Genomic DNA, 25,074 nt, shown 5'->3' on the forward strand with positions numbered 1-25,074 from the left:
GCTTTTTGACAGCTGATGATGAAAGAATGTAAAGACTGTTCCAGTTTTCACAATGTGGAGCCTGAACATTTGAGAAAGTCAGCTGTTGTCCGAGGGCGGCGTGACAACTTGTAAGCTTCTGTAAGCTATGCATTTAAGGGTGTCAGGGGAATCCTCAAAATGATCGGCTTTGGCACACCCCAGAAAGCTAACGACAATAAAATTTGTTGAATATTTAAGAGATTTACTCAAGTAAGCCCCTTGTACAGGGCAATATTTCTTGGCACCACTGAAACTGAAACGAATAAAGAAAGAACAGTACAGCAAAGAACGGCTGAACTTTCACAAGTTTGCCATGGACAAGCAGATACTAGACCTCAACTGCCCTTAGTATATGAAAATGTCTACTGAATGGCACAGATTTTCTAAAAGGTCTATACAGTGAAACCCGTTTAGAACAAACCCACGTACAGCGAATTATTGTCGATATCGAACTCACTGAAAATTTAAATAAAAATGCATGTAAAAAGTTTTTTCTAACGAACAACATATTGGCTATATCAAACTTTTTCCCCTCGAGGAGGCTTCCAAAAACGCGCAAACAATCCTGTTCTAGCCTGTCCCTTCCCCCAAAAAAGAAGACCTTTCAAACATTGGTTGGAGCTACATTTTTGGACTCTAAATGATTTTTGCTATATCGAACTACTTGAGATATCGAACTGATCGCAGCGTTCTTTGCTGTTTGTTATAAACGGGTTTGACTGTAGTCTGCATTAGCAAGAGGCATTCCATCATTGCCATCCCCAAAGATGAGAGTGGCTGGTGGGTCACCTTGTTGTTCAGGCTCTGGACGGAGCGCAGGTAGGGCTTGACCAAGGGCAGGTGGTTGACGCGGGCAAAGAAGCCGACCGACCGCGTGTGGTCCATGCGGGGAGCCAGCACCAACAGCAGGTCGTTTAGCAGCATCGGCTTGTGGTCTAGGTAGAACTGGACTGCCCGGTAGTACAGCTCAATGTTTGCAACCTGCAGGAGCACAGACGGTGACCTTTTGGAACCTTTCACTATGTTCCCAAACAGAACACCGCGTCGGGCAAATGAAGTCAACGGAATGGCTGTGGCAGATCGGGCAAGTTAGCGGCTCTGCTACCAAAAGGCCAAATTAATGAATGGACACTGCTCCGCTAGTCAACCTGATGGCTATGAAAATAGTTGAAACACAAGCAGACATGCTCTGCAACTGTATGCCTCCAAGAAACAAGTATATGCCAAGGTCCCACATTTTGACCTTGGAGCAAAGGGAATGGATGGGACACTGTCCACATTAAACAAGCTCAACTGCACCCTGGGACACTACCCAGAAAAAACTAATTCTGCACGAAAAAGTTGATTTTGAAAAAATGCCACCTTTACATCCACCAACATCTAGAGAGTATTCCCAGAAAGTTTCATTAGTTTACGCTGAATAGTTAATTTTTTATAAATTATTTTCGCTCCATTCATGCTAAAGAAAAGGTAGGGGATGGAACACTTTGAATGCATTTTTCTTCGTCCCACTTTTCAGCATAAATTTTACTTAGGAGGATTTCTGGGATGGCATTTTGTAAGGAACATGCCTGGCTGGTTAGTTTTTCGACTTTAACATTCTTTCATGGAAAAAAACTACATTAGCAAAAAAAGAGCAGACATGAAAAAAATATGTTTATTTTCTTATGGAGTTATACTTACGAAGAACAATGTAATATAGCAAAAATAACTAGCTGGGTATGTGTTATGGGTATTCCTATGAATATATTACACATACAAATCACAAATTTTTATTTTTATTTTAAAATTAGTTTTTCTAAGTGAACACACTGACTTCCATATTGTAACATCTGCAATAAGTTTCAAAATTGACATAGAACAATAAAATTTGGCGGGGACGGTCTTGCCACTCATAAAAACTTCCACTGCAAATTTGATTGAAATCAAGCAAGCGGTACAGAAGCTGACTTGTCCGGGTAGTGCCCCCCCCTTAATGCTAATAGTACAGCAAAACACCAATACACAGCTGAACAAGCAACATTTACCAGTAATGAATGTATGCTTACTCACTAACAAGAACTTTAAAATTACCATTAAAATCAAGTATCTGTTGGCAACCAGATCATTTTAATAACTACCACAAAAGAGAAATTTAATTTCCCTTAAAAAAAACTAAAGAAATTCTTGAAAAAAAAAAAAAAAGAGTTAAAGGTGAATAGAGTATTTTTATCCCGTGATTTTGAATATCACATTCGTTTTTCCAAGATGTAAATAACACGAAAAACCTCCGACCAGTCGCTGCGATACAAAATGATCCTTCAGCCGCCAAGTGAGAGTCCCTCGTGTGGGCAGCGCGTGCAATTGCAAGCTCACCAAGTACATTCCCTCGAATCGACACCAGTTGCGACATCTTTTTCTGACCTATCTGAAAATAGCAAGAGTGCTCTTGCGTAGCTTCGATGGGTGTCGATGTGCAGGAGCGTGGATTTCGAAAACCCATTTCATGACTAAGTAAGGCTCCAAGAAGGAGGGGCTTCGGCGGTACTTCAAAAATTACTTTCAGCAGCCTCCGTGCACCAAAGTGAAAAATAATCTCAATATTCGTGATCCTGAAGGCCAAACGAAGACAGTTTAAGCGTTTTTACTCAAACACAGAACCACTTCAGTTTCCCCTCAACATGCAGACAAACCCGGCACTTTTGGCTACCCAGCTTTAGAGCTGCCGTCACTCTGCTCATACATCGTGCAAAGGACACTGCTCTCACTGCAGATGTCAAGACAATTAACTACGGGCACACCTTGAGCACATTCAATGCATGTTGACTTCATACATACTTCAAACGTGTCTGCAGACAGGTTTTCTATGATGCGTGACAGGACCTTCATGCCTCAGCAGTGTAACCATGGCCTTAGACACACGCAAGGAGGCAGCCCTGCCACTCATTCCCTCCCTCGCCCCCGAAGCAGAGAAGGGGCCGGAGTGCACGCACCTTGGTGATGATCTCCTTGAAGTGAGCCTCCCTCCAGGCCTCAGTGGGGTGCTGCATCATGGTGACCACGGCGTTGTCGAACTCCTCGTACTTGTCGTAGAGGAAGACTAGCTCGGCCCAGAGGTGTGCCTGCTCGGCGGCCCGCAGCACCTTGGGGATGTTCACCCGAGACCAGAAGAGCTCCAGGTGCTCTCGCATCTTGGCCGGCTTGTACTTGGAGTAGAGGATGGCCAACTCCGTGAACATGCCCATGTGTGCCCGTTCCAGGCCTAGGGCCGCCTCCAGCAGCGCTATAAGCTCCTCGAAGAAGCCCCGGTCCTGGTAGTAGTGGATCAGGTCCTCCAGCTCGTCCGCGTGCACCACGATGTGCAGGCCGCACATCTGAGCCAGCCGGAACTCCTCGTTGTCCACGCACGCAAAGCACACCTCCTTCCAGGTACGCGTAGAGTTGGCCTTGCGCGCCGAGTCCACAGCACCCTGCAGAGAGCGAGGTGGACGTGCGGGCAGTCGGCGAGAGTCCACAACAACGATCTAGGGGTACTCGCAAGCAAACTTTATAGGGCTTGCTTCTTTCGTAGCTGCTAGATATACAGCTACCCGGAATGGGCATAAAAGTGGTCTGTACGTCCCAGGAGCCAACCAAAGGCTCGCTAGCGAGACAGCAATACGAAGTATGCTCTGCCATTTTCCACCCAGAACTGTGTTTACGGCAAAAAAAAGCCAAGATTGCTTAGGTTCCATTTAGAAAAAATAAACCGCACAAAACATGATGCAGGCACAAGCACCACTTGTCTTCAGTCACTTTGATCAGAAATAAATTTTATGTTTCCCGTTTCCACAGCCAAAGTATTAATCTAGAGGCCCGACAGTGATCTCGCCGGTGGAAAAACGAGCCCTCAACAGATTTCATGCACCTCGGCCTGAACCCTGTTCTGTAATCAGAGATTCCCCGTCGCAAATCAGCCCAAAATCTACCCAATAGACTGTATGAAAGTCCAAGGTGGAGGCTCTCGAGCCGAATTTTCCCCCCTATTTAGAAGAGAAGCCAAGATTGCCCATACAGGGATGGAATAGTGCTCGGCAGTTCACTGTGCACGCGAGCGTTCCAAGACCCTCGCCCGCTCTCTGCAGGGCCCACTGACCTGGAACTCCTTGAGGTGGACCAGGGTGATGGCCAGGCGTGCAAAGTTAGACACATTGTTGTAGAGCAGCTTGGCCGGCTCGTATAGGCCGTCCTCGAAGCAGCGGTCCCCGATGCGCTGCACGTCCGCATGGTTGGGGCCCGACACAAACTCCTCCAGGTCGGCCAGCCGGTTCGTCTTGGCGTACGCATAGATCAGCTCAGACTCCACGTACGACTCCCGCCCCTTCTTGCGGGCCATCTGCAGGTAGCGCACGAGGTCCTCCCAGGAGCCTGCAGAATGGGAGGGCACACGTCGCAGAAGATGCCAACGTAGAACCTCGGACATTTGCGGAGCAATTAACGAGGGATCATCTGCGGCCGTCAGGGCCGGACAGCCTCCGTTCCAGAAGCCCTGGAGAGCAAGACTCGTCAAACACAAAACTGGGGCTAAAGTTTACGAAGCACGCCAACCAGACGCTCGCGACGCCACCGCACTTTTGTCGCGGAAGTCTGATCGGCCCACACCGCCGACTTTCAGCCCCGGCTTTGCGTTCAACGAGTTTAGAGCCCCCGGTACAGCCACACATTTTGTTTTCAGAGAAACTCCTGTAGTAGTTGCCGATGGGACGGGAATGGTGGGTCGTTCCGCCTCCACCGCCCACTTCCTATCTACGACGACACTTCGGCGAAAGGCAACAAGTGTGGGCTGGAAGCGTTCGAAACAAGCTGGTCTCACATTGTCGGGGACCATACACACGGACTATCAGAGAGCTCATCAAAGTAGCGGCAGAGACAGATTTTCTCTGCCAATTCAGTTTGCCACTAAACCACTCTCGGACTCTGCCGCAACATGCGGCCAACCTGTTCCTTGCGTTTTATTTTCGTTCGGACTTTTCACATCCCAGCAGGCTTCAATTATTCGGCTTCTATTATTACATAGGGTCTGGGAAGTCTCAATATTTAAACACTATTACCGGGACACATCGCCACCTGCCGAAACACTAAAACGAGACAGAGAGAGAGGAGGAAGAGTCTCCCACCGGTCTTGTGTGCGGTCTGCACGACGTCCAGGTAGGCGGTGTGGTCTCCCGCCTTGATGAAGGAGTCGATGGCCTCCTTGACCAGGCCCTGGCCCAGCTGGGCCCTAGCCAGCTGGCTCCAGACCCCTGGCTCGTTGCAGCGCTCGGCAAACTCGTAGGCCCGGTCCAGGTTCTGGATGTGCTCGATCAGAACCTGGATGGCCGAGGTGTTCACGTCGAACTTGCGGAAGATGGCGAAGGCCTCCTCGTATAGCTCGCTGCCAATGGCAATGTTGGCAATGTCCGGGGCGTCGTAGTTGTCCAGCCGGTTGATGTACTCCATCACGCGGGTGCGGTCCGCCTTGATGGCCGTCAGGATCAGAAGGTTCTGCAGGTTCCTAGGAACAAGCACACTGGGTCAGACCCCCAGTCCCTCGCGAAAGGATGCGGTGTGGCAGTTGCTTCACAGAGCCACAATTGCAACCAATCCCAAAACCAGAATCCATGATCATATCCACAATATGCTAGAGTAGACCATCTCAGGTTATGTACTGTCTGAAGCAAAAGTTTGGATAACGTCAGAGCGCCAACGAAGTGTATCACCGCGCTCCCCGGAGGCGTGTCACCTGCTGCAGAGACTCGTGCAGTGCACACGTGCATCCTTTATCTGCCGGGTTACTCGTTTACCCACTTTAATGCAATGCTGCCCTCCAGTCTGATTAAAATGGCGATAGACGCTCCGGCAGCCGCGATTCCCACAATCTTCACTCATCGCTCTGGACAGCAGCCGAGCGACCACGCTCACATGCTCTGCGGCACGAGCGGTTCACGCGACTCGCGCAACTCGGCGACGCATTAAAAAAATTTTTCTTTTGCATTTTTTTTAACTTTTTCAAATTTGCAATAGAACTATCTGACTTCACTAGCTAATTTCCTTATGCCACAACAGCCTCTATGAATCGTGGGACTTGTCTTTTAGCAGGTGGGCCAGCCGTGCAATGACCCTGGGGGGGTAAACCATGAGACATGGCTATCTGTCTAGCAAACTGCCACCTGCCTCCCAAGGACTACAGTTGTGGCGGCGACACGCATGTGCTGAACAGTTGCCAAGATCCGTCCAACTTGGGATGGAATGAAATCAATGCATTCTGAAACAAGGTCCCTTGGCGACATGTGCCAGATGCACGTGAGGTTCACAATGCAGCCAGAGCTAATACAGTAAGACCTCGTTATAACAAAATAAGATATAACAAATGAATGGATATAACAAAGCAATCATAATTCCGCTTGTTTGCTAATAGTGGGAAGAAATGGACATTGGCTATAACAAACAAATGATTATAACGAAATAATTACGATCGCCCCTTCAACTTTGTTATAACAAGGTTTTACTGGAGGCCAATCTCACTAAGCAATCAATGCACGCGTGACACCGCCGTAACTGTAGTCAACAGGAAGCAGGCAGCAGTGCAAAAGATGGAGTCTCGTGCTCTGCTCACGCGACTTCCGGCAGGGTCGTCGCGTGTGCCGAAAGGCTACAGCTTCCACGATGCATGCCAGCAGCGGCGGCGTAACAAAACTGGCCCCATTGCGAATGGGAAGTGTAAAAAATAACTTAAATAAAAAAATGAGTTTTTATTGCGTCGCGGAAACTCGAGATTGTCACGTGAACTGCTTGTGCCGCAAAGCACGTGAGCTCGACCGCTCAGCATCGGCTGAGCAATGAGCGAAGATTGTGGAATCGCAGCTGCCGTAGCGGCGTTTATCGCCGTTTCAATCTGACTTGAGCACGTAGCGTTGAAGCGAGCAAATTAGCAGATAAGAAAGGATGCGCATGAGCCGTCAGGGAGCGCGGCGATGCAATTCCGTTGGCGCTCTGGTGTTATTCAAACTTTTGCTAAATGATCGTACATGGCGAAGTTTGAGACAAAAACTGGAACAATTCCGAAAGCGATGCTCGTAAAAAAAAAAAAAAAATGTTACCACAAAAATTTATGGAAGATCAAACATACAGCAGTGCTTTTACACCAATGTAAGAGTAAAAGCAGACATTAATACTTCTTGGGGTGAAAAGAATCCTAATCCCATGGCAAAAGCAAGACAATGCTCATGGCCTTGGATTACCATGGAATGCACAGTGTACACGAGCACCGAGACCCAGCTCCCAATTCCCCCCAATGCTCACTACCGCTCACCTCTAGAACCAACATGAGATCCAAAGTATGAACCAGCGGCAATCTTGGGGCAAGGACACCGAACACCGCACTATCCCTAAACCCTGCTGCAGGGTAGTTGGTACCTGTGGTCGCTGAAGACCGAGTTTTCGAGCACGATCTTCTCGAGCAGCTCGATGAGCTCGTTGGGCAGGTCGGCAGTCATGAAGGCCTTGACCGTCACCGAGATGTCTTCGGGGTCCTGGGTCTCCGAGAGGGCAGTCTGCACCACCTGGTCAATGAGCGGCCGCCGGAACGGGTTGCTCTCCGCCAGCACCTCCGCCCACAGGTCTGGGTCGCGCCGGCGCACCAGGTAGCGCGCCTCGCTCTTGAACAGCGAGTTGTCGTTGCACACCTGCAAAGCGCAACAGTAGACGCACTGTTAAAAGCTCCCGTCCTTCAAGATGCACAACACGCTAAGAACACCGGCACTGCCACCAAGCACAGAGTTGTGCCCCATTTCCAAGATATAAGTCGGGAAAAGGGAGCACGTCGTGAAGTTTGGTCAATGTTTAATGAAGAAAAAAGGACACTCATGATCCTACTTTTGCTTTTTGGGATACTTGAAGCATATCGATCGAAATTATGCAATAAACAGAATCTCCAAAACCGGTTTAATGTTCAGTCTGATCTACTCTGGGACTAAGCAGTGGACATGATATTTAGCGCTGGAAGTGCAGGAAGTGAAGAAACGCCTTTGAGTAAATCGTCGAGGCTTGCACCCTGCTTCCAAGCTTTAGCCGAATTCAGAAGTGCACTAAGCAAAGTTTAAAAAGTTTGCATAAAATTTTTATAACGATTTTCAGTTACTCTAAAATATACTCGTCTTACAATCTCATAATTTCACTTTTTCATTTAAAGAACCGAATAAGAAGTCTCTTTGGAGTCAGCGTCGAAGTTGGATTTAAACACGTCTATAAACAAAAATGTACAGCACAGCCTACCCCCAGGGAACCTTTGAGCTCCGTTCATTGGCAAACTAGAAGGGCAGTGGAGGAGATTCGGGTGCTGACTACCGTATTTACTCAATTCTGGTGCGACCATGTGTGTAACGCAAGGGGCAACTTCACATATTAACTTGAGGGGAAAAATAAAACCACGAACGTAACAAGAGGGTAGCTGAGCAATAACAAAGTACCTTTAAGGTACAGTCACCGACCGATTTTTCAGACGCCAATAATTTTGACCTGTTCAATCTTTTGAACCTAAAGCAGGAACCACGACCTACCAGATAGAAATACTGCATATTCCCGACCGATTTTCGAACAGTTTCAAGCCCGAAAAATTGACCTTTCAAAAAAAAATCGTCGCGAGCAATTATCGGGAAGCACCATTGAGAAGCCGCTATTTTAGATTCTATGCTGGCTGCACATAGATTGTCTTGGTTTAACAGTGCTGCTTGAGTACTGCTAAGCTTTCATTCACCATTCTGCTTTCATTCACCAGTCTGCAGTCGTAGACCTGCACCTCTCGTCTCATCTAGGTGAATTTTGTTTTCTGACTACACTGGCTTGGACGTCATGGCCCCATCTGCTCTTCCGCCGGACCACTGTCGCTAAGAAGCGCGGAAAGTAAGTACTCGACCTTTATGCTAGAAAAGGCGGCAGCGATTCTCAAGCTAATGAACAGAAAGTGTCAGACCACAAGCGTAGCCGTAATCTGAAGCAAGGCACACTTTACGAATTTTTTAATCCCACCAAGTTATAATTAAGGCAAGTTTTTAATCTGTTGATATTTTGGACTGCTCCATTATTCTGACATTTTTTCGGTCCCTGCTAAGTCTAAAAAACTCCGATGCTTAAGCTTCACCTTTAAGTGTGGAACGCGACAGTGTTATAGGGCCCCGTTTGCATCGCATTCTCCTACGCTTCTCATGTTGTTACCACCAGTGAGCAGAAAGTGCGGCGGACATGGCTGTCAGTACCAAGTCTGGCTAGCAGCCTTAGGGTCGTGGATTCAAATCCCCCTAAAATTCTTCAAATTTTTCTTTTAAGGAAAATAAATTACTTTATAAAGTGAAATCATTTGAGACATGTGGCGACCTTTATTTTGCATTATATGTCACATTTTTTAATCACTTTCATTCCACGGGTGATGACGCGTTTCACGCGAGCATAGTGGTTTGTTTGAAATTCCTGCGCGAGGTCATATAGCTGCAAATTTGTGACCCTATCGACCAATAAGGATTTTCCTCTCACGCCGTTGCAAATGCCGACTTTTCTGCAACATGAGCTCCTTAACGCTACCACATTAAAATCTGTCAGCGACTGTTATTTATTAGTTCAGTTAGGGAACAAAAGGAGTGAAAGTTCCAAAACAAAAGTACAGACTCAAAGCCAGAACAATAGGACTTAGAAAGAGCCGGCCGAGTTACCTTAGTCAGCTATGGAGGTTAACACAAAGAATTGCACAAGCAGCCCATTTTGATACTAGATATGAATCTAGATCTCATGGTTCTCATTTCAAGTATAAACAGCTATATGTTGCCAGCACAAGACAAAAACAACGGGAATCCAGAAGGTTGCAGGCATTTTAAGACAATGACACCGATCGGGTCACCTTCACAACCATTCAATTCTTACTCAAAGGTCAATGTTAGAGCTCGCAATTTTCGGATAAAGCTCATGTTACGTTTGAGTAAATACAGTAATCAATAGCCTAACCATGTGATGCATGGAGGTAGGAAGCTTCTGGAGGCGACATGACGCCACCAGAGGTGAAGCCAGAGGTGTAAAGGGACATGCCCTTAACCATGACTTAAGAGATGCTATTGGCTCTCTTTTCGTCCAATAGCATCTCTTGGTTTTGGTCATTGTTAGGGACGCGTCCCTGCACACTTCTGGCTTCACCTCTAGTTGAGTCACGTGGCCTCCACGAGCCTCCTACCTCCATGATGCGATGCAAGACCGACGAGCGACTGGTCCAATGAGGCCTTCCGTTATCTTGAGCGATAGACGAAGTGCAGAAGCGCACTAGAGGGGAGGAAGATGCACACCTGGACCAGCTCTCGGTCGCACTGGCCCCGCTCGTAGGCCAGGCAGGCCAGGTGGGGGTCCCGCTTCTCGCAGTAGCGGCCCACCACCCGGCTCTCGTAGAACTGGTTCTCTCGCAGGAAGCGTTCAGGGTTGTTGTTCGAGTCAATGTAGATCTTGGCCAGGGCGTTGTGGGTGGCGGGCTCCTGGCAGCCCTCGTGCAGCCTGCCCTCCAGCCAGGGCAGGAGCAGCTTGAGGCGGTTGCGCTTCTCCACCTCGGCCACCAGCTCGTCGGTGGAGAACTGGCCCCGGACCACCAGGATCAGGCCCTTGATCACCTCCTCAGCACAGTCCACGTCCAGCAGGCCCCCCACCACCACGGGCAGACGGGACGGGTTCACCTGCACGCGGGCACGGGCAATGTCGCCCAGCGACTAAGGGGTCGGACACCGGCTAAGCTAGTAAACTTCGAAATGCCATCGCACAACAACCAAGCACAGACTGAACACGAGTGCCGAGTTGGCACTCGGCTGGGACTCGAATTCGGTCGGTGACGGGGCCCAGTCGTAGGGTCGACGCCATCTTGGTGCAATGAGGTAAGAGGGGGTTTTATCTCTAAACTACCTGATCTGGAAGAGTCATATGGCATAGATGCTTAGACCGAAAATTGCAGGACAATTGGAGTCACTGAGAGGATTAGAACAGCAGGCAAGGTTGCAGTTATTGAACATCCAGCGCGAGCTTCCTTCGATAACACCGGCGTCTCGCGATACCCGAGCGGCCATGCACGGCCGGAGCACGGCGGAAGGCAATGAACAAGAGGTGAAGGCTGGGCGTTAAAACAAAAGTCCCCGCTATTCTGTCGGTAACCATAAAACATTCAAATCGAGCATTGCACCGACTTGAATGCTGCAAGCTTCCACGAGGATAGAGGCTTTGAGTTTCTTTAGCTAGTGTGCTAGGAATATGACATAGCTGTTGGGCAATGAGGAGAAACCTCTACATCGGGCCAGCAACAGGGCTTTCCTTCAAGGATGGGCTCGTTCCGGTCGAAACCAAGGGCAAAACACTACACCAGCTTTTTGGTCTCCAAATAAGCCCAACTTCCTCAAACCTTGTTACTGGTACGAGTATCCAAAAGTTCCTTATCCTGAAAAGCCAGGTGGTATACCTGCTCAGTCTGTGAAGTAGGAAAAATCTAGAAATCTGGAATATCCAAATTAAGCACAGTGTCAAAATAACTGCTCCAAGCTTCCTCGGGAAGCTAAACTTTGTGTCTACCAAAAGTATTAAGAGTTCTGTCCCTCAAATTCAGGCAGATGTTTTTATTAGAAAGCCAGGCAAGTAACATAAAACTGACTAACACCTCCTATATGGTGCTGTACACATCTATCAGAAAGCTGCAGCTTGAGCCCCCTTAAAGCTAAACCCCGTCAACACTTCCAAACTGCCATCAAAATTTGCAACTGATCCCAGAGTTTCAAGAGTGCCCACCTTTTGAACGTAGATCTCAATGTACTTCTGCAGGCTATTGCGGTACAGGTAAAGCACCAGGTCGTGGACAAAGTCGAAGCGATCGCAGACAATGATCAGGGGCAGCTGGTCCGTCAGCTTGGCCTCCTTGAGGAAGTTCTTAACCCGCTCGGCGTTGTAGCAGTTGCTCTCCCGGCAGATGCGCTCAACCTCCTTGATCTGGCCCGTCTTGCAGGCTGCCTGGATGTACTTGAAGTGCACCTCTGGGTCCTGGCTGAAGTTCACGATGGAGCCCAGGAAGTAGAAGAGGCCCTCGTAGCTCTTGAACGACTCAAACAGGTCGATGAGAGAGGCCGTCGTCAGCTGCTCGTGGTACTTGGTGGCCACCTGTACGCTAATCTGCAGGTTCTGGCGCAGGTTGTGTGTCAGCATGGCCCGCAGGCACTCCAGAGAGTCCTCCACTGACAAGGAGCCAAAGTAGTTCACCAGCCACTGCAATGGGAAGGAACGCACAGACAGTTTCGTGAACACACGGCCCCTCCGCAAGCCCCAGGATGTCACAGCCTCAAATAAGTTCTAGCAACGTGAAGCCAAGGAGGGAAAGACTATCAAAATGCTGCATTTCGTAAGCACCGACAGCGGTGATTCGGAGAGAAGGAATGTGAAAAACAGTGACACAAGAGTGGAAAAAGAAAGTAAGCGAAGGGATAGGCATGTTCGTTCTGCTGAAACGGTTTAGGTTGTTCGATTATTTGTTGACGTTTGCTTTCCTTGATACAATGCATGCCATCAGTGTTTTACAAGGATAACTGTTATGGGCTCTTTCCAACACTGGAAATAACGTCAGTTGATACTGAAGTAGTTGTCGATGAAGGGTATCGTCGTAGTTGCCAAATCCCTGATAAAGATTGCCTGCTGCCTGCAGGAATCGAGCCTGGGTCCGCCGCATTGTGAACGGAGGCGCTACCACTGAGCTACGCCACAGTTAATAACCCAAACTAAACTTGTGGTTTATTGAAGTATACAGTGCCCACTGCACGTGCTCTGGAAACAAAAGATAGCCTATAACAGAGTGCCGTCGTAGCGCTGTCAATGCCAAGATCTCCTGCCGCAAGATGAGCTTTCAAGCGCTCCGAAACAAAAAGAAACGAAAGCGTTGGGAACAAAATGGACCAAAAAAGCGTTCAGAACAAAACTGACATTGATTTCGTTCCCAATGCTTTCGTTCACACACCCCACTGCCCCACAGTGTGTGAAAGCGATGCTGATGCCCAACGACTTAACCGTGATGTGTTGCAACTATCGCTGTAACTGTACTGTGGATTAATACAGGATTCCTAAATTTCTTTGCGAAAAAAGAAATATTCCTAAATTTCTTTACGGTGTGTGAACGCAGCAAAATAATGCCCTTGCAGGCATTATTTCACTGCGTTTATTAAGGCCTTGCCAGCTATCCTGTTACACTGGGAATATGGGTGACCTTTCTAGATTTATAACCATATTCATTCAAATCCAGCCATAGTTTTTTTAAAAAAAAAAGGGGAAAACTAAAATCTGGGGATCGGCTTGGAAAAGAGGAATTCCTTACGCCATCTGGAGGACGCGCCTTGGAATTACCCGAAACCAACGCGCCGTGAACATCATCTTGACTATTGATGTGGGAAGCGTGCGGAGGCTTTCAGTAGATGACACCACAGACACCGTGCACCTCACGTTACAGTTTTTCCCCTTGAGATCCTGGTTTTGTTCCCGCTTGTCACGATGGCACTAACCAATCGATCCCATTACACTGCAGCTTTCAAGCGAGGAGTCGTTTTAGCAGCGGAGCAGTCATCAAACCTCCAGGCCCAGCAAGACCTCAAAGTGGACAAAAAAATTGTGAGTCGTTGAGGGGAAACGAAGTGCTCAACTGTTTGACCGTACTGCAGAGATAGCATTCTCGAGACCGCGGAGAGGTCGACATCCTGAAGTAGAGAAGGGAGGTCGCAAGCTTCATCAAAACTTCGTGAGCAACGAAACTTTCTGTGAACACAAAAATCACCCAAGCAAAGGCGAGTGATGTTGGAAAAGCACGAACTGTGCCTCGAACAAAGTTCAAAGGAAGAAAGAAAGGGCTGGGTCCAAAGGTTCATGAAGAGATTTGAGTTTAGTCCCCTGCGACAATGTCGGTTTGCCAGAAAGTTCCTTAACGAATTATGAGAAGCTGATCGAATTCCAGAGGAGAGTAACAAAGAGTTGAGTGACAAAGATGACAAGCGACAAAGAGTCGAGTGACGACGACCTGAGTTACGACCGCGAGTGAGAGTCAAGTGACGACGAGTGACAGAGAGTCTAGTGACAAAAAGTCGAGTGACGAAGAGCGACTACAATAATCTACGAACACGCTGGCAGTCTGGACATTTTCTAGAGTTCTCCGCATCAGAATAAACATTCTATTTTTAATTGGTGGCTTTCTTACAATTTACAATCGACGGTATTTATAATTCTTTTACTTGATTTTTCGAGGTGCGCCTAGAACTGATGCAGTCCTTAATTTTAATAAATATTTAACATGAACAGTGCGGAACGAAAAATGTAGGCTCGTCAGGAAAGTTGAAAAGGGAAAGATGTCTAGCGTGGAATCCCGCACTTGCCTCGGCATTCAGCAGGTGGGTGTGCACGATGGCTCTCTTAATGTCGTACAAGTCAGTGTAGTGCTCCAGGGCCTGAGGGACAGAAAGAATGCACAGGGTCAGGAACACGCACCACCCTCATGCGCACGGGAAAAAAATTAATCAACGTACCCTCTGCAGGAGTCCAGCCTTCTCGCACAGCTGGGCCACATGGGCGCGGTCGTAGTGGGTGAACATCTGGTTCCCCAGGATGGCGTCTGCAACCTGCATCACAAAATAAGAAAAAGCTCGGCAAGAGGATCGCATTTAATGCACCGCTTTCCGACTGGCCCAGTTTACCGGAATGTGTGCAACGTTACGAGATGTGAACAGGTAGCACCTCAATATCCTCAGAGTCATCCAAAGCGAAATGCAGATAATGCCCTTGCCTCAATAGCCTTGCATTTAAGATGCTGACTAAGATGTTAGGGGTCAATGCTCTTTGGTCTCCGAAATAAATTACCATCTTACCTGGCTCAACAGAAACAAATTTCGTGAAGCGTGGGTCGGAAAATACCTTGCAGGCACAAATTTTTGCAATCTGAAGGGTTACGCTAGGATATATTACCCTAGAGTGATGTATCCGTGAGATGAAGGTTTCGATATTGTCCAAATAGCAAAACTCGCAAAAAGTAAATAATATGGGCGGTGAAAAGTAGTCATAAAGCAATATGGTGGTCCCCATCATACTACACCACTTGCAGTGCACATCCACCCATGCCAAGCCGTGTTAAGTGTCCAACATCTTGACCATAGGAATTTAAATGCACACCTATGTGGCGTCCATTTAAGTTTTTAAAGATGTGTAACGCCAGGCTGTCCGAAAGAATTGTCTCACCGCAGTTTTTTACATTTTTCCTTTGTTGCCAAAACAATTTACAGGAGGATGCTTAAGAGAACGTAAACTCTTATTTTTAGAACTATCTGTATGAAATTTTAAGTTATGTTCATAGCACATATATAAGAGTTACTGTTAAGTTCCACAAAGTTGCACCAATCAGTTTTTAATTTACTAAGTTTTTTCTGTATGGTTCACTTTCTTCCTTTATCCCAGGCCTGGAGAAAGGGAAAGTAGGGTGAGAATGTGAAAAATATAAGCACAGGCCCCCCAGGGCATGACAAAGCCTTTTTTATTAATTTATTTTCAAAAACCTTTTTGCGCAGCATTGGAATTCATATTGGTGGTCATATCCTTATCCATCCAATTTAATTTGAGTATTAAAACATTTGAACACTTAATTAACACTAGTTTTTTTCAAAAGGAAGCTTGTCATACCCTCGCAGTTATTTAGGAACAGAAAAGACTGCATGCAAATCTATTAAACAGTTCCAAAGATATCGCAGAGATAAGCGCCCATGCCAGCAGAAAAATCGATTTTCAGAAAATGGCAGTTCAAAGTTGCAGACATTTTCAGCACTGAGCCAGTTCCACGTGGCGCAATTATGCTTGCTATTTCCATTCTCGTGCTGCAAAGAGCCTGTGGACAGAGTATGTACGCACAAATGTCACCGTCCACGGCTTTTACAGCGGAGCTGTTAAGGGCTAGGTTACCCAGGATCGTGTATGTGTATGTTGACGCAAACCTACCTGGACAGCTGCCGCCATCTATAAGCGACGGCGGCAAGCACATTGCTAGTATGGTTTCTGCCGTCGCTCGTAGATGGCGGCAACCTTTCCAGCTATAATAGAAGAATGAATAGTTGGGCGCGTTGGTGGGAATTCACCATAGGAAACAGTGCGAAAAACAGACGACGACGAAGAAGCACACAGTGTATCGAGTACAGCTGCGCTGGTCTTCCTTCTTCACGAGAGTGGAAAGGCTGAACGATTTTTATTAATTTCTTTTCTCTTGAGCGAGTAATGTTGCAACTGAAAATCACAAATCGCAAGCAGGATTGCGCCCCGTGAAATGGCTTTACCCGCGGAGTGGTAGCTGGAAATGTACTTGCATGCTTTCTTTTTGTTCCACTGTTTTCTTTACTTTGTTTCGACGGCCGACGGCATTAAATAGAACCACACTCTGAAGTAGCAACTACGAGCATCAGTATCCTGCCACGCAGAGGCGGGCCGCCGATGCTGCTTCCAGTGGTCGCCATGCAAACGAGATTGCATGGATCGCTTTCGTGCGTTCAGTGCGTGCACCGTCGCTCAATTCATTCCCTGCATTTCTTGCAACCACGAAACATACCGGCAAAGTATGCGAAACTACTAAAACAAAGGGCTGCAAACAATCGTACAGATGACAAAAAGCAAAGTTAAGTTGACAAAGCCCAGGAACAAGCAGACGACGCGAAGATGGCGAGGCAGCGAGACACCCCGGCGGCATGATAGCCACGACAACGCAAAAACAAACGTCACGGCCAATAGTAGTCACGCGCTCCCTTGAGCGGGCGCTTTGGCCAATCCCCGCTTCGCAATCGCAAGGCGGGAAAACGCTGATCACTCTAAAACTATGAAGAAGACGCTATTTTGAAAGGTGGCAAAAAGAAGAAAAAGAAACTCCACTTCAAAACAAGATGAAGGTGGTGGTGTCCGCCAAGTTAAAAGAGAACAGGAATCGCTCGAAGTCCAGCTCGATTTAGCGTCTTTAGAGTAATTCGGAAGCTGCCGGGATCTCGTAAACATTTTTTAAACATTTTCTTAGTGAATTAGGTGTTGGGTAGTTTATGAAATATACAACCCAAAAAAGTGGTTTTCCAAAAATCCTCTATTTCGCGACTTTTCGATTTTCAATCTTTTTTAAGAGTGAAACGCGATAGCAAAACATAAGCATACAAACTCTCACTCATTCCCAAACCATGCAATCGTGCCTCATGTGCCCTAATCCGTAGAGAGTGGCTTGCACCCGAAGGGTCGTGGGTTCGAATCCCGGCCAAAATTCTTCAAATTTTTCTTAAAGTGAGATTATTTGAGACGGGCAGCGACCTTTAATTCGCATTACATGTCATGTTTTTTAATCGCATTCATTCCATGCGAGACGTCACGTTTCATGCAAGCCTGATGGGTTGTTCGAAATTCCTGAGCAAGTTCATGTGGCTGTGACATTACGACCCCATTGACGAATTAGGATTTTGCAATCACAACGCTACCGACGCTGGCTTTTCTGCGACACGAGCTCCTTAACACTATCGCGTTAAAACTTTTGCAAACAACTGCCCCCAAAAAATTTACGTTCATCCTTAGACTGATTTATGCTGTGAATGAGAAATTCAGTTAATGCAGTACAACTGCTAGCCTGAGGTCTTTACAGCCATCATGCAGTACTGGTACACAACTGCACACCAATACAATGTTCATCCAGATGAAAACTAGAAGCGGCAGGAATTGAACACAGAATCCCTGGGTTCTGCAGCCCGAGCTTTTGTTTCTTGTGCTCCAAGATACGGTGCACTAACGCTTGGCCACCAATCCCCCACAACCGAGTGCTAAGAGCCAGATGTGCTTTTCCCAAAAACCAGGGAAAACCTGAACAGCTTACCTTCTGCTGACCTAGAGACTGGAAAAGGTTTTGCTTACATGTTTCGACCGAAAATGTGCAATAGAAAACCACAGCAGACATTGTTTATACTTTAAGCAGGGTGAGGATGCTGCAACATTAGACCAGTTATCTGAGAGATTAACTAGGTATCTGAACAGCTCTTCTAACGTAATAGTGAAATGTTAGCCTTCAAAATTACTGCTTTGCATTCTGGCCAAGTCACTACCAACCCTCCCATTCAGCACAGTTTCCTTGCAGAGCCAACTTGATTTTGCAGGTTCTTTCCTCATGGCAACTAATCTTGATCATAGCACACATCCTGGATTGTTGATGCAATTTTCTGCCTGAACTACACAAGTGTTCCTTTCCAAACCTAAGATGACCTAAAACCTGAGACAACCCCTCCCCAAATAGTAACAATCAATGTAGAAAAAAATTGCACTGAAGTTTAAAACTACCTAGAAGCACAATTATCTTTCCAAGTTGCCAAAACCTTGACTGAGCATCAAGCGAGAACAAAGTCTTTGCGAAAGCCCCCCCTTTTTTTTTCTAAGACAAGCCTCTCCTGACAGACGGGAAAAACGGGATACCAAGAGACCAAAGATGAAACGTGGATAACACGCGTCGAAGTAGGGCAGAACTGGCACATAGAGGAGCCTTCTGTCTGGACTCTGAGCTTGAAGCAACACATCTAGTTATAGGCTTGGCTTTGTTACATGGTGCCATCTTTGGCGATGTCACATTCAGTTCTTGGAGCTTTATAGCTTTTGGGCAGCAGTTTTTTCAGCAGCAGAGTTAAGGAATACAGTAGAACCTCGTTGATACGTTCCTAGTTTTCCCAACATTTACATTCGAAACCAACAGTCCCAACAAGCTCCCATAGGAACACGCGTGTTCTCGTTTTATTAGTTTTCCCAGATTATAAGTGTTCTTTTTTTGCAATCCCCTGAGAAACTTATCCAACAAGATTCTATTCTATTTTTATCTTCGTGGTACTCTTTCTCTCAAATCGGCCCTTCCAGGGTGAAAGCAGATTTTGCTTACAGCCTTTTCCATTAGACTTAAAAAAGACCCCTTGAGCACAGCCTCATATTTTTCAGAGAAAAACCAAGATTTTCACTGAGGTTTGAGCAGTAAATACAGAGTGGTTCACTACAAATCTAGCGACAGTCATACTGTGGTGCAAACATCCTCTACCAATCTACCTTTCCCATGAAAGCTAGCGTGGTCTAGCAAGCATGTACCTTGCTTGTTCCCTCACACTGAGACTAACAGCATTTCCTCACATCAGGTTGCTGTCCCCTAAAGGAACCCTTTTCCATTGAGGGTCCAGCATCGAAACGCCGGTAGCCGGCTGACCAGAGGAGTCATTCCCCACCTGTGGTGCAGTCATGAGGTTCATCTCCAGCAGCCTGGTCTGGAGGTTGCTCTCGGAGGGACGGTTGTTTTTCAGGGCATCCAGAAGGAAGGCCGTACACTGCTGGACCAGGTTGGACTCCATGAACACGTCCACAATCTGCAACGACAAGCGACAGAACTCTATAATGGTCCAACGAAGATTTTCAGAAGAAACAGCTTGCAAACAAAGGTCACATGTAAGAGGTAGGAGTTCCACTGGGTAGCTCTAGCTGACAAGGGCCGAGACGGACATAAATGTTCCGGATTCTCTGGCGGGTGCCAATCTCAAACACCTGCTAAAATCCCACATTTTTTTTACATAAATACTGTCAAAAAAAGCACAGTGGAAACACCTGTAGTGGGACAGTTTATTACAATCAAACAATACCATCACTGACGAATGAAACATCCGATCAGCACCCCATGGCTGGAGCCCAAAACATTGCGAAAACCCATGAAAAATTGCCTTAAGACTGCCTTGCAGCATCCTCTTCCTCATGCACTGCATTGTATTGAAGGTACCTCCTTGGTTTATGTACACTGTTGCTGCTATTCTGCTGCATGTATCCACATGAAGCTAAAATACTAGTTAGACAATCAATTAGGCATCCACAAAAAAAAAAAAAAATCTTTGTTGCCATTTGCCTTGACATAAAAATCAGGTCATTCCGCGTATGCACTTGGTAGAAGTGCCATCAAAGGGCAGCCCAAAGGCACCTCATCTACGCCTGCTGGTCAGCCCTCGCATTTGTAGCTTTGACGACTTGCAGCCGCTACTGTCAACGTGCGAAACCGAAAGCGTCGCAGTGGTCTGTATACCATGACTCGCCAAATGCTCACTAGGACATTTTAGTAAGACCGATTTTGATTTCACAGATCTAAATAAAAGTAATGTCAGAGTGTCAACTTTGAAGGTGTTGGTTTAAGAATGCAAAGAACCAAAGCCTTCACCGAGGCTTTTTACCCACGCCATAGAACTCTTCGTTCACAACTAACAATATAACTTGCCATGTCACAATGAGGCAAATGCTGGTCTTGATGTCGCAGATAGAAACCACAAGGGAACCACCGAAACACGTCGGCGCCGATAACTGAAGAGCACCGGACAACCGTCGGGACAAGGCATTCTCTATGCAATGTCAACTTTCTCAACACCCACAGACTCCTTTCTTCATTCCAAATACCATCAACGACCTCACTTTTGCAGGCTCAACATTTTGCAAATTCGGTTAAGCGCGAGTTTCGCGGAATATTTTGCAGATACAAAATTTTGCGAGTGGAAGTAGGGTGCCACATTTGTTGCCACGGGGTAACATATCCGCTAGACTTATTTTTTGCTACATTATTCGGTTTGTGAACGTTAGGTACTCGCAAAAATTGAGGGTTTTATAGTACCAAAGATAGTCCTACAGATGTGGAACAGAGTCCAACGTGGCACAAATCCAGAAACCAGTCCGGGCCGCCAACAAGTCGTCCACCGCCAACCCCGACAGAGGCAATGGCACAGCCCACCCACCTGGTTGATGTCGGCGAGGGGCTCCTCATCCTGCACCAGCATCTGGGCGAAGGAGGCTCCCTGGTCCGGGTTCACCCGCATCACCTGGCGCAGCAGCAGCACGTAGTCCGGCACATAGCCCACCTTCTTAGCATACAGCACTATCTTCTGGAACTGCCCGGTCTCCGCAAAGCACTGGATCACCTGTAGTCAGGACAAGAAAGACGAGAGGCTTCGGCACAAACGTTCCGTCTCATCAACGCCGCCCTTCATGACACTTTTGGCAAGGGTGAGGAACGGATGCTGGTAACCGCAGCAACGAAGTGTATGAACCCCCAAACAAGAGAAAAGTAGGGTACGATGCTCGCTGCTGGCGACTTGTCCTAGTCTGAAAACACCAGAAACCACACCCCCTCTCCTGCTTAGAGCGCAACAGTAAAGCGAGCTTAGGGTTAGTACTACATCGATCGCAGCAGATTCACGCCATATACGCGACTACCAAAGCCGTACGCAGCTTAATACCGAAGTATCTGTAGCTTCATTGCTCTCAACAATGACGGAAGGCTGAGGCACATCTTTGGCAATAGGAAAGTCACTCTGGGACAATTTTACGGGCGACTAGTGCTTCCTACTCGATTCTATCTCGCTGAATAGTATGTGTACGGTAATTTTGCAGCCAGACCACTTCTTTTCGAGGCAGGGTACTCGCTTGTACGATCAAACCTACCTTGTTGGGAACATTTGCACGGAGGTAAACTGAGAGGGCCAGGGTTGGGTCCACTTGCTTAACCAGGTCCCCCAGTTCCTCACTGCATTCCAACTGCACAGAGAGGGAATTACAATTAGTGTGCTGCCACTACCAACGTTAAAGTTTGTTGTGCAAAATGCCAAATTGTACCACAAAATATTTATTAACATCCAACGAGAGGTACCTCAACCAAAACTAGCACAGCCAGTCCTGGACACACGACACAGATGTCATTGCAGCACCTTCGCAAAAGCCAACGTGAAATACACAGAACGAGGTTGACTCTAAATTTCGCAACACGCAAAAATGAAAGAGGTCACTTCTTTCTTACTAAACCTAACAAACTACTGTTTGAATATTCTTTTCAATTAAGAGTTAATAACAAAATAGTTCTTAAAATGTTTAAAGAGTTCCCTCTCTTACTACCACAGACTTCAAGTAAATTGTGATGATTACTTTCTCGAAGCACCTATAAAAGAGCAAGAAAACAGCCCACGATCGAGCGTGAAAAGCCAATCGTGTAGACAGCTCAACGGAGACCCCAGGGTATAGGAGCTGGGAGATAGAGTTAAGGAAAAGCTTGAAAAGAAAATACTCACTATAAACATGCAAGAAAAATTTATAATTTTCATGCAACCGAACAGACAAAACGACGCATCTCGTAAAAGACATTTTGAGGCACAATAAAAGAAGGCATAGAAACAATAAAAATATTGCCAGTTCCTCGCAGCATTCCCAAAATTTTCCGCGACAATAGCCAATCAGGTGCACGAATGACGTCCGACTTCAATTTCCCACCTAAATTTGGGGGGCGGGGGGCATGTTTTTTTCTTTTTTACTAAGTTCAGCTAGTCACCGACAAGGTGAGAACAGCAGAATTCTTGGAGCACGCGCTGGAGGCTGGGCGTTCAAAAAACACGCCCTGCTGCCCTCTCTGTCAGTGACTGTACCGAAAGCCCCCCACGAGACCCACCTTGTCGTCCTTGAGCCACTTCTCGAGGAGCTGCTTGCGCCCCTGCTGCAGCACGGGGCGGCACAGCTCCAGGCTCTCATACTTGTTCAGCTGCCCCTGGTCCAGCAGGATGCCGAAGTACTGCAGCAGTGGGGAGGTCTGCCCGGGTTGGTTGGGCACCTGCTGAAAGCGCTGGATCGTCTGCGGGGTGCGCAGGATGCCCTTGGGCGCGTTGGCCGCCACCTTGGCTGCCTCCGAGTACTGGCCGCCCCCAAACAGGGTATTGAACTTGACTACGAACAGGTCTTCGGCCCCGGCCAGGTTGTTGCGCACTGCCATGCGCAGCGCCAGGTCCGGGTTCTGCAGCACGTTTGTGATGTACGGGATGATGTTCTCCTCCTCCACGCTCACCGAGAGCACCTGCGTGAAAGGAAAGAGTCGGACGCTTCAAACTCTCTGTGAAACATTGAAGTAACTAAAGAGAGAATGAAATTCAACCATATTTATACGCGCCAACCGCGAAGACGTCCAAGAAATCTTAATGAGCTGGTATCCACCGGATAAAGGCCAGGGGCTTAAGGAATCTTAGTGAGCTGTAATCCTCCACAAACTCAACCGGATTTTGCTTTAATCTCAGCGTATCTAAAGTGCGTTTCGCGCTCGTGTTGATTCTCTCTCAAATCTCTAGAACTATGCAAACAAAAGAGAAATGGCTCTCGTTCAGAACTTGCGAAGCCTAATTGCGGTTGGCAAATGTGCACCAATAAGGCTAGACTAGCTAATGTGCCCGCGGTACCACAGTTTGGGCATCCTGTGCCGCCATCTGTAAACTGGCGTTGAAACTGAGCACCACCAAAGTGAGCGCCGCATACCGTTGTACACCGGCAGTCATGATTAACGCAGCGGCAGTAGTGCGGACTATCGTGCTAGTCTCCAATCTTTTCAGGCATAGAAAGAGGGTGCTTACATTCGCATGCAAACGTTTTTGTATTTCCGCCATGAAGACGGGGTGCTTAGAATTGCAAAATACTATGCGCACACTGTGTATTTTATGGTAGTTGATTTGCCAGTCACCAATAGTGGGCGTAGGTTCAGGTGGCTTATTGCTTGAAAATTGTTAATAGGACAAAGCTGGGCATTACTACTGGATAGACTACACATGGTGCGAGCTTGAAGTGCTCGTCCTACGTAAAGAATAGATCACGCCAACTGCAAAAAAAAAAAAAGCCGAAAAATCCCCACTTTGCACTGCCTCAACATCGAAGTGCACAACAGCTTGTGAACTAGTCAGTTAGAACCTTCGGTGAGGACTCTTGTAAGAGCCGATAAATCGCTCGCACGCGTAACCCCCCCCCCCCCCCCCCCCTCCCCCCCCGAAAAAAGAAATTTTAATATTTTACTTTTATTACAACAGACTATTTGAAAAAGCCATTAAAATTCCTAACATCCCACACCTAAAAAATGCAGAAACTTTCAAGTGGCAAAGAAGAAAACAAAGCTCAGACCGGTACAGAGTGATCCCATGAACACAGGATCCAAAAGGCGAACAGAGTGAAATTTCAACCTAATACATTGTTCCACATTCAAACTCGTCTCGTCTCGCACGACGCAATGCTCACGATTTTTTCTCCCAGGTCGACATAGCTGAAACGGGGCCGCAATCGGAAAGCTCAATTTGCTCTCTTCTTCAATTTGAGCGGACACCACGAAATGTTGAATTTTGGGAACCGTCGATGGCCCTACCCAGACACCTCGTCTTAGAGAGGCACGACTCACCTGTCCCTTGCGATTCACCCCGATGATGCCCGAGGAGGCCTCGTGGGGTGCTGTGACGAAGATGGTGTCGGCCGAGATGCGGTTCATGTAGATGCAGGTGCCGCTCTCCAGGTCGTACAGGTGTACGTAGCCATACTTGGTGATCAGGTAGACCACATCGTGCCTCGGGCTCATCTGCATGGCCACGGGGAAGTCGTTCTGGGCTTCGGGGGGGAAGAACACGTCCACAGCCTTCTTCGGGTAGGCCTGGTTGCCCGCCGCTGGCTGGCCAACCTCAATGATGTGCAGCTGCAAGGAGAACCACGCGCCTCAGTCACTTCTCGCACACAAGTAGCCTCCCTCGATCGAGGTTACGGAAGAGGAATGCTCGTAACGCTGGGTCAGCTTTAACACAAATAAGAAATAAAGCCATACTAAAAAAAAAAAAATGGATGCGACAAAAAAAATATAAAGAAGCTCGGCCTTGTCTGCCGAGATAACTCTGTTTATGCAATGTCCTAACACTCACCAGTAAGAGCTAAACCTAGTCTTACACAATATTACCGATTTAATGCTACACTACTGCCAGGTTAATACAAGCGTGTCGAGACTATGGTTTGTAACAGGCTGAGAATGCGGCGGCGGCGGCGGCGGCGGCGGCGGGGGGGGGGGGGGGGGGGGGGGGGGCACATGCAACGAAGTGTTATCAAAGGCAGAAAGCTTGTGCTGGAGGTGGAGCATTTACTGCAATTCTTAACCTGTCACCAACTACAATGTTTTCAAAAACAAGAAAATTTTCTTTT

The 25,074-nt window shown here is 47.3% G+C and overlaps 1 protein-coding gene across 1 annotated transcript in view; it reads right to left on the reverse strand.

Annotated features, from left to right (window-relative positions):
• Positions 1–25,074, reverse strand: part of LOC8031584 (clathrin heavy chain 1) — a 45,798-nt gene that overhangs the window by 6,918 nt on the left and 13,806 nt on the right. Inside the window, exons 6-19 of the mRNA XM_029981231.3 lie at positions 24,293–24,580; positions 22,538–22,936; positions 21,544–21,636; positions 20,838–21,020; positions 19,302–19,439; positions 14,577–14,669; positions 14,427–14,498; positions 11,815–12,285; positions 10,344–10,721; positions 7,435–7,703; positions 5,157–5,533; positions 4,136–4,407; positions 2,994–3,470; positions 811–1,002 (exon numbers count right to left, since the gene is read on the reverse strand). Of these exons, the coding sequence (XP_029837091.1) occupies positions 811–1,002; positions 2,994–3,470; positions 4,136–4,407; positions 5,157–5,533; positions 7,435–7,703; positions 10,344–10,721; positions 11,815–12,285; positions 14,427–14,498; positions 14,577–14,669; positions 19,302–19,439; positions 20,838–21,020; positions 21,544–21,636; positions 22,538–22,936; positions 24,293–24,580 (3,702 nt within the window). The remainder of the gene's footprint in view (positions 1–810; positions 1,003–2,993; positions 3,471–4,135; positions 4,408–5,156; positions 5,534–7,434; positions 7,704–10,343; positions 10,722–11,814; positions 12,286–14,426; positions 14,499–14,576; positions 14,670–19,301; positions 19,440–20,837; positions 21,021–21,543; positions 21,637–22,537; positions 22,937–24,292; positions 24,581–25,074) is intronic.

Source organism: Ixodes scapularis, unplaced genomic scaffold (genome assembly GCF_016920785.2).
Source record: "Ixodes scapularis isolate PalLabHiFi unplaced genomic scaffold, ASM1692078v2 PGA_scaffold1__304_contigs__length_218370807, whole genome shotgun sequence".
Taxonomy (NCBI): domain Eukaryota; kingdom Metazoa; phylum Arthropoda; class Arachnida; order Ixodida; family Ixodidae; genus Ixodes; species Ixodes scapularis.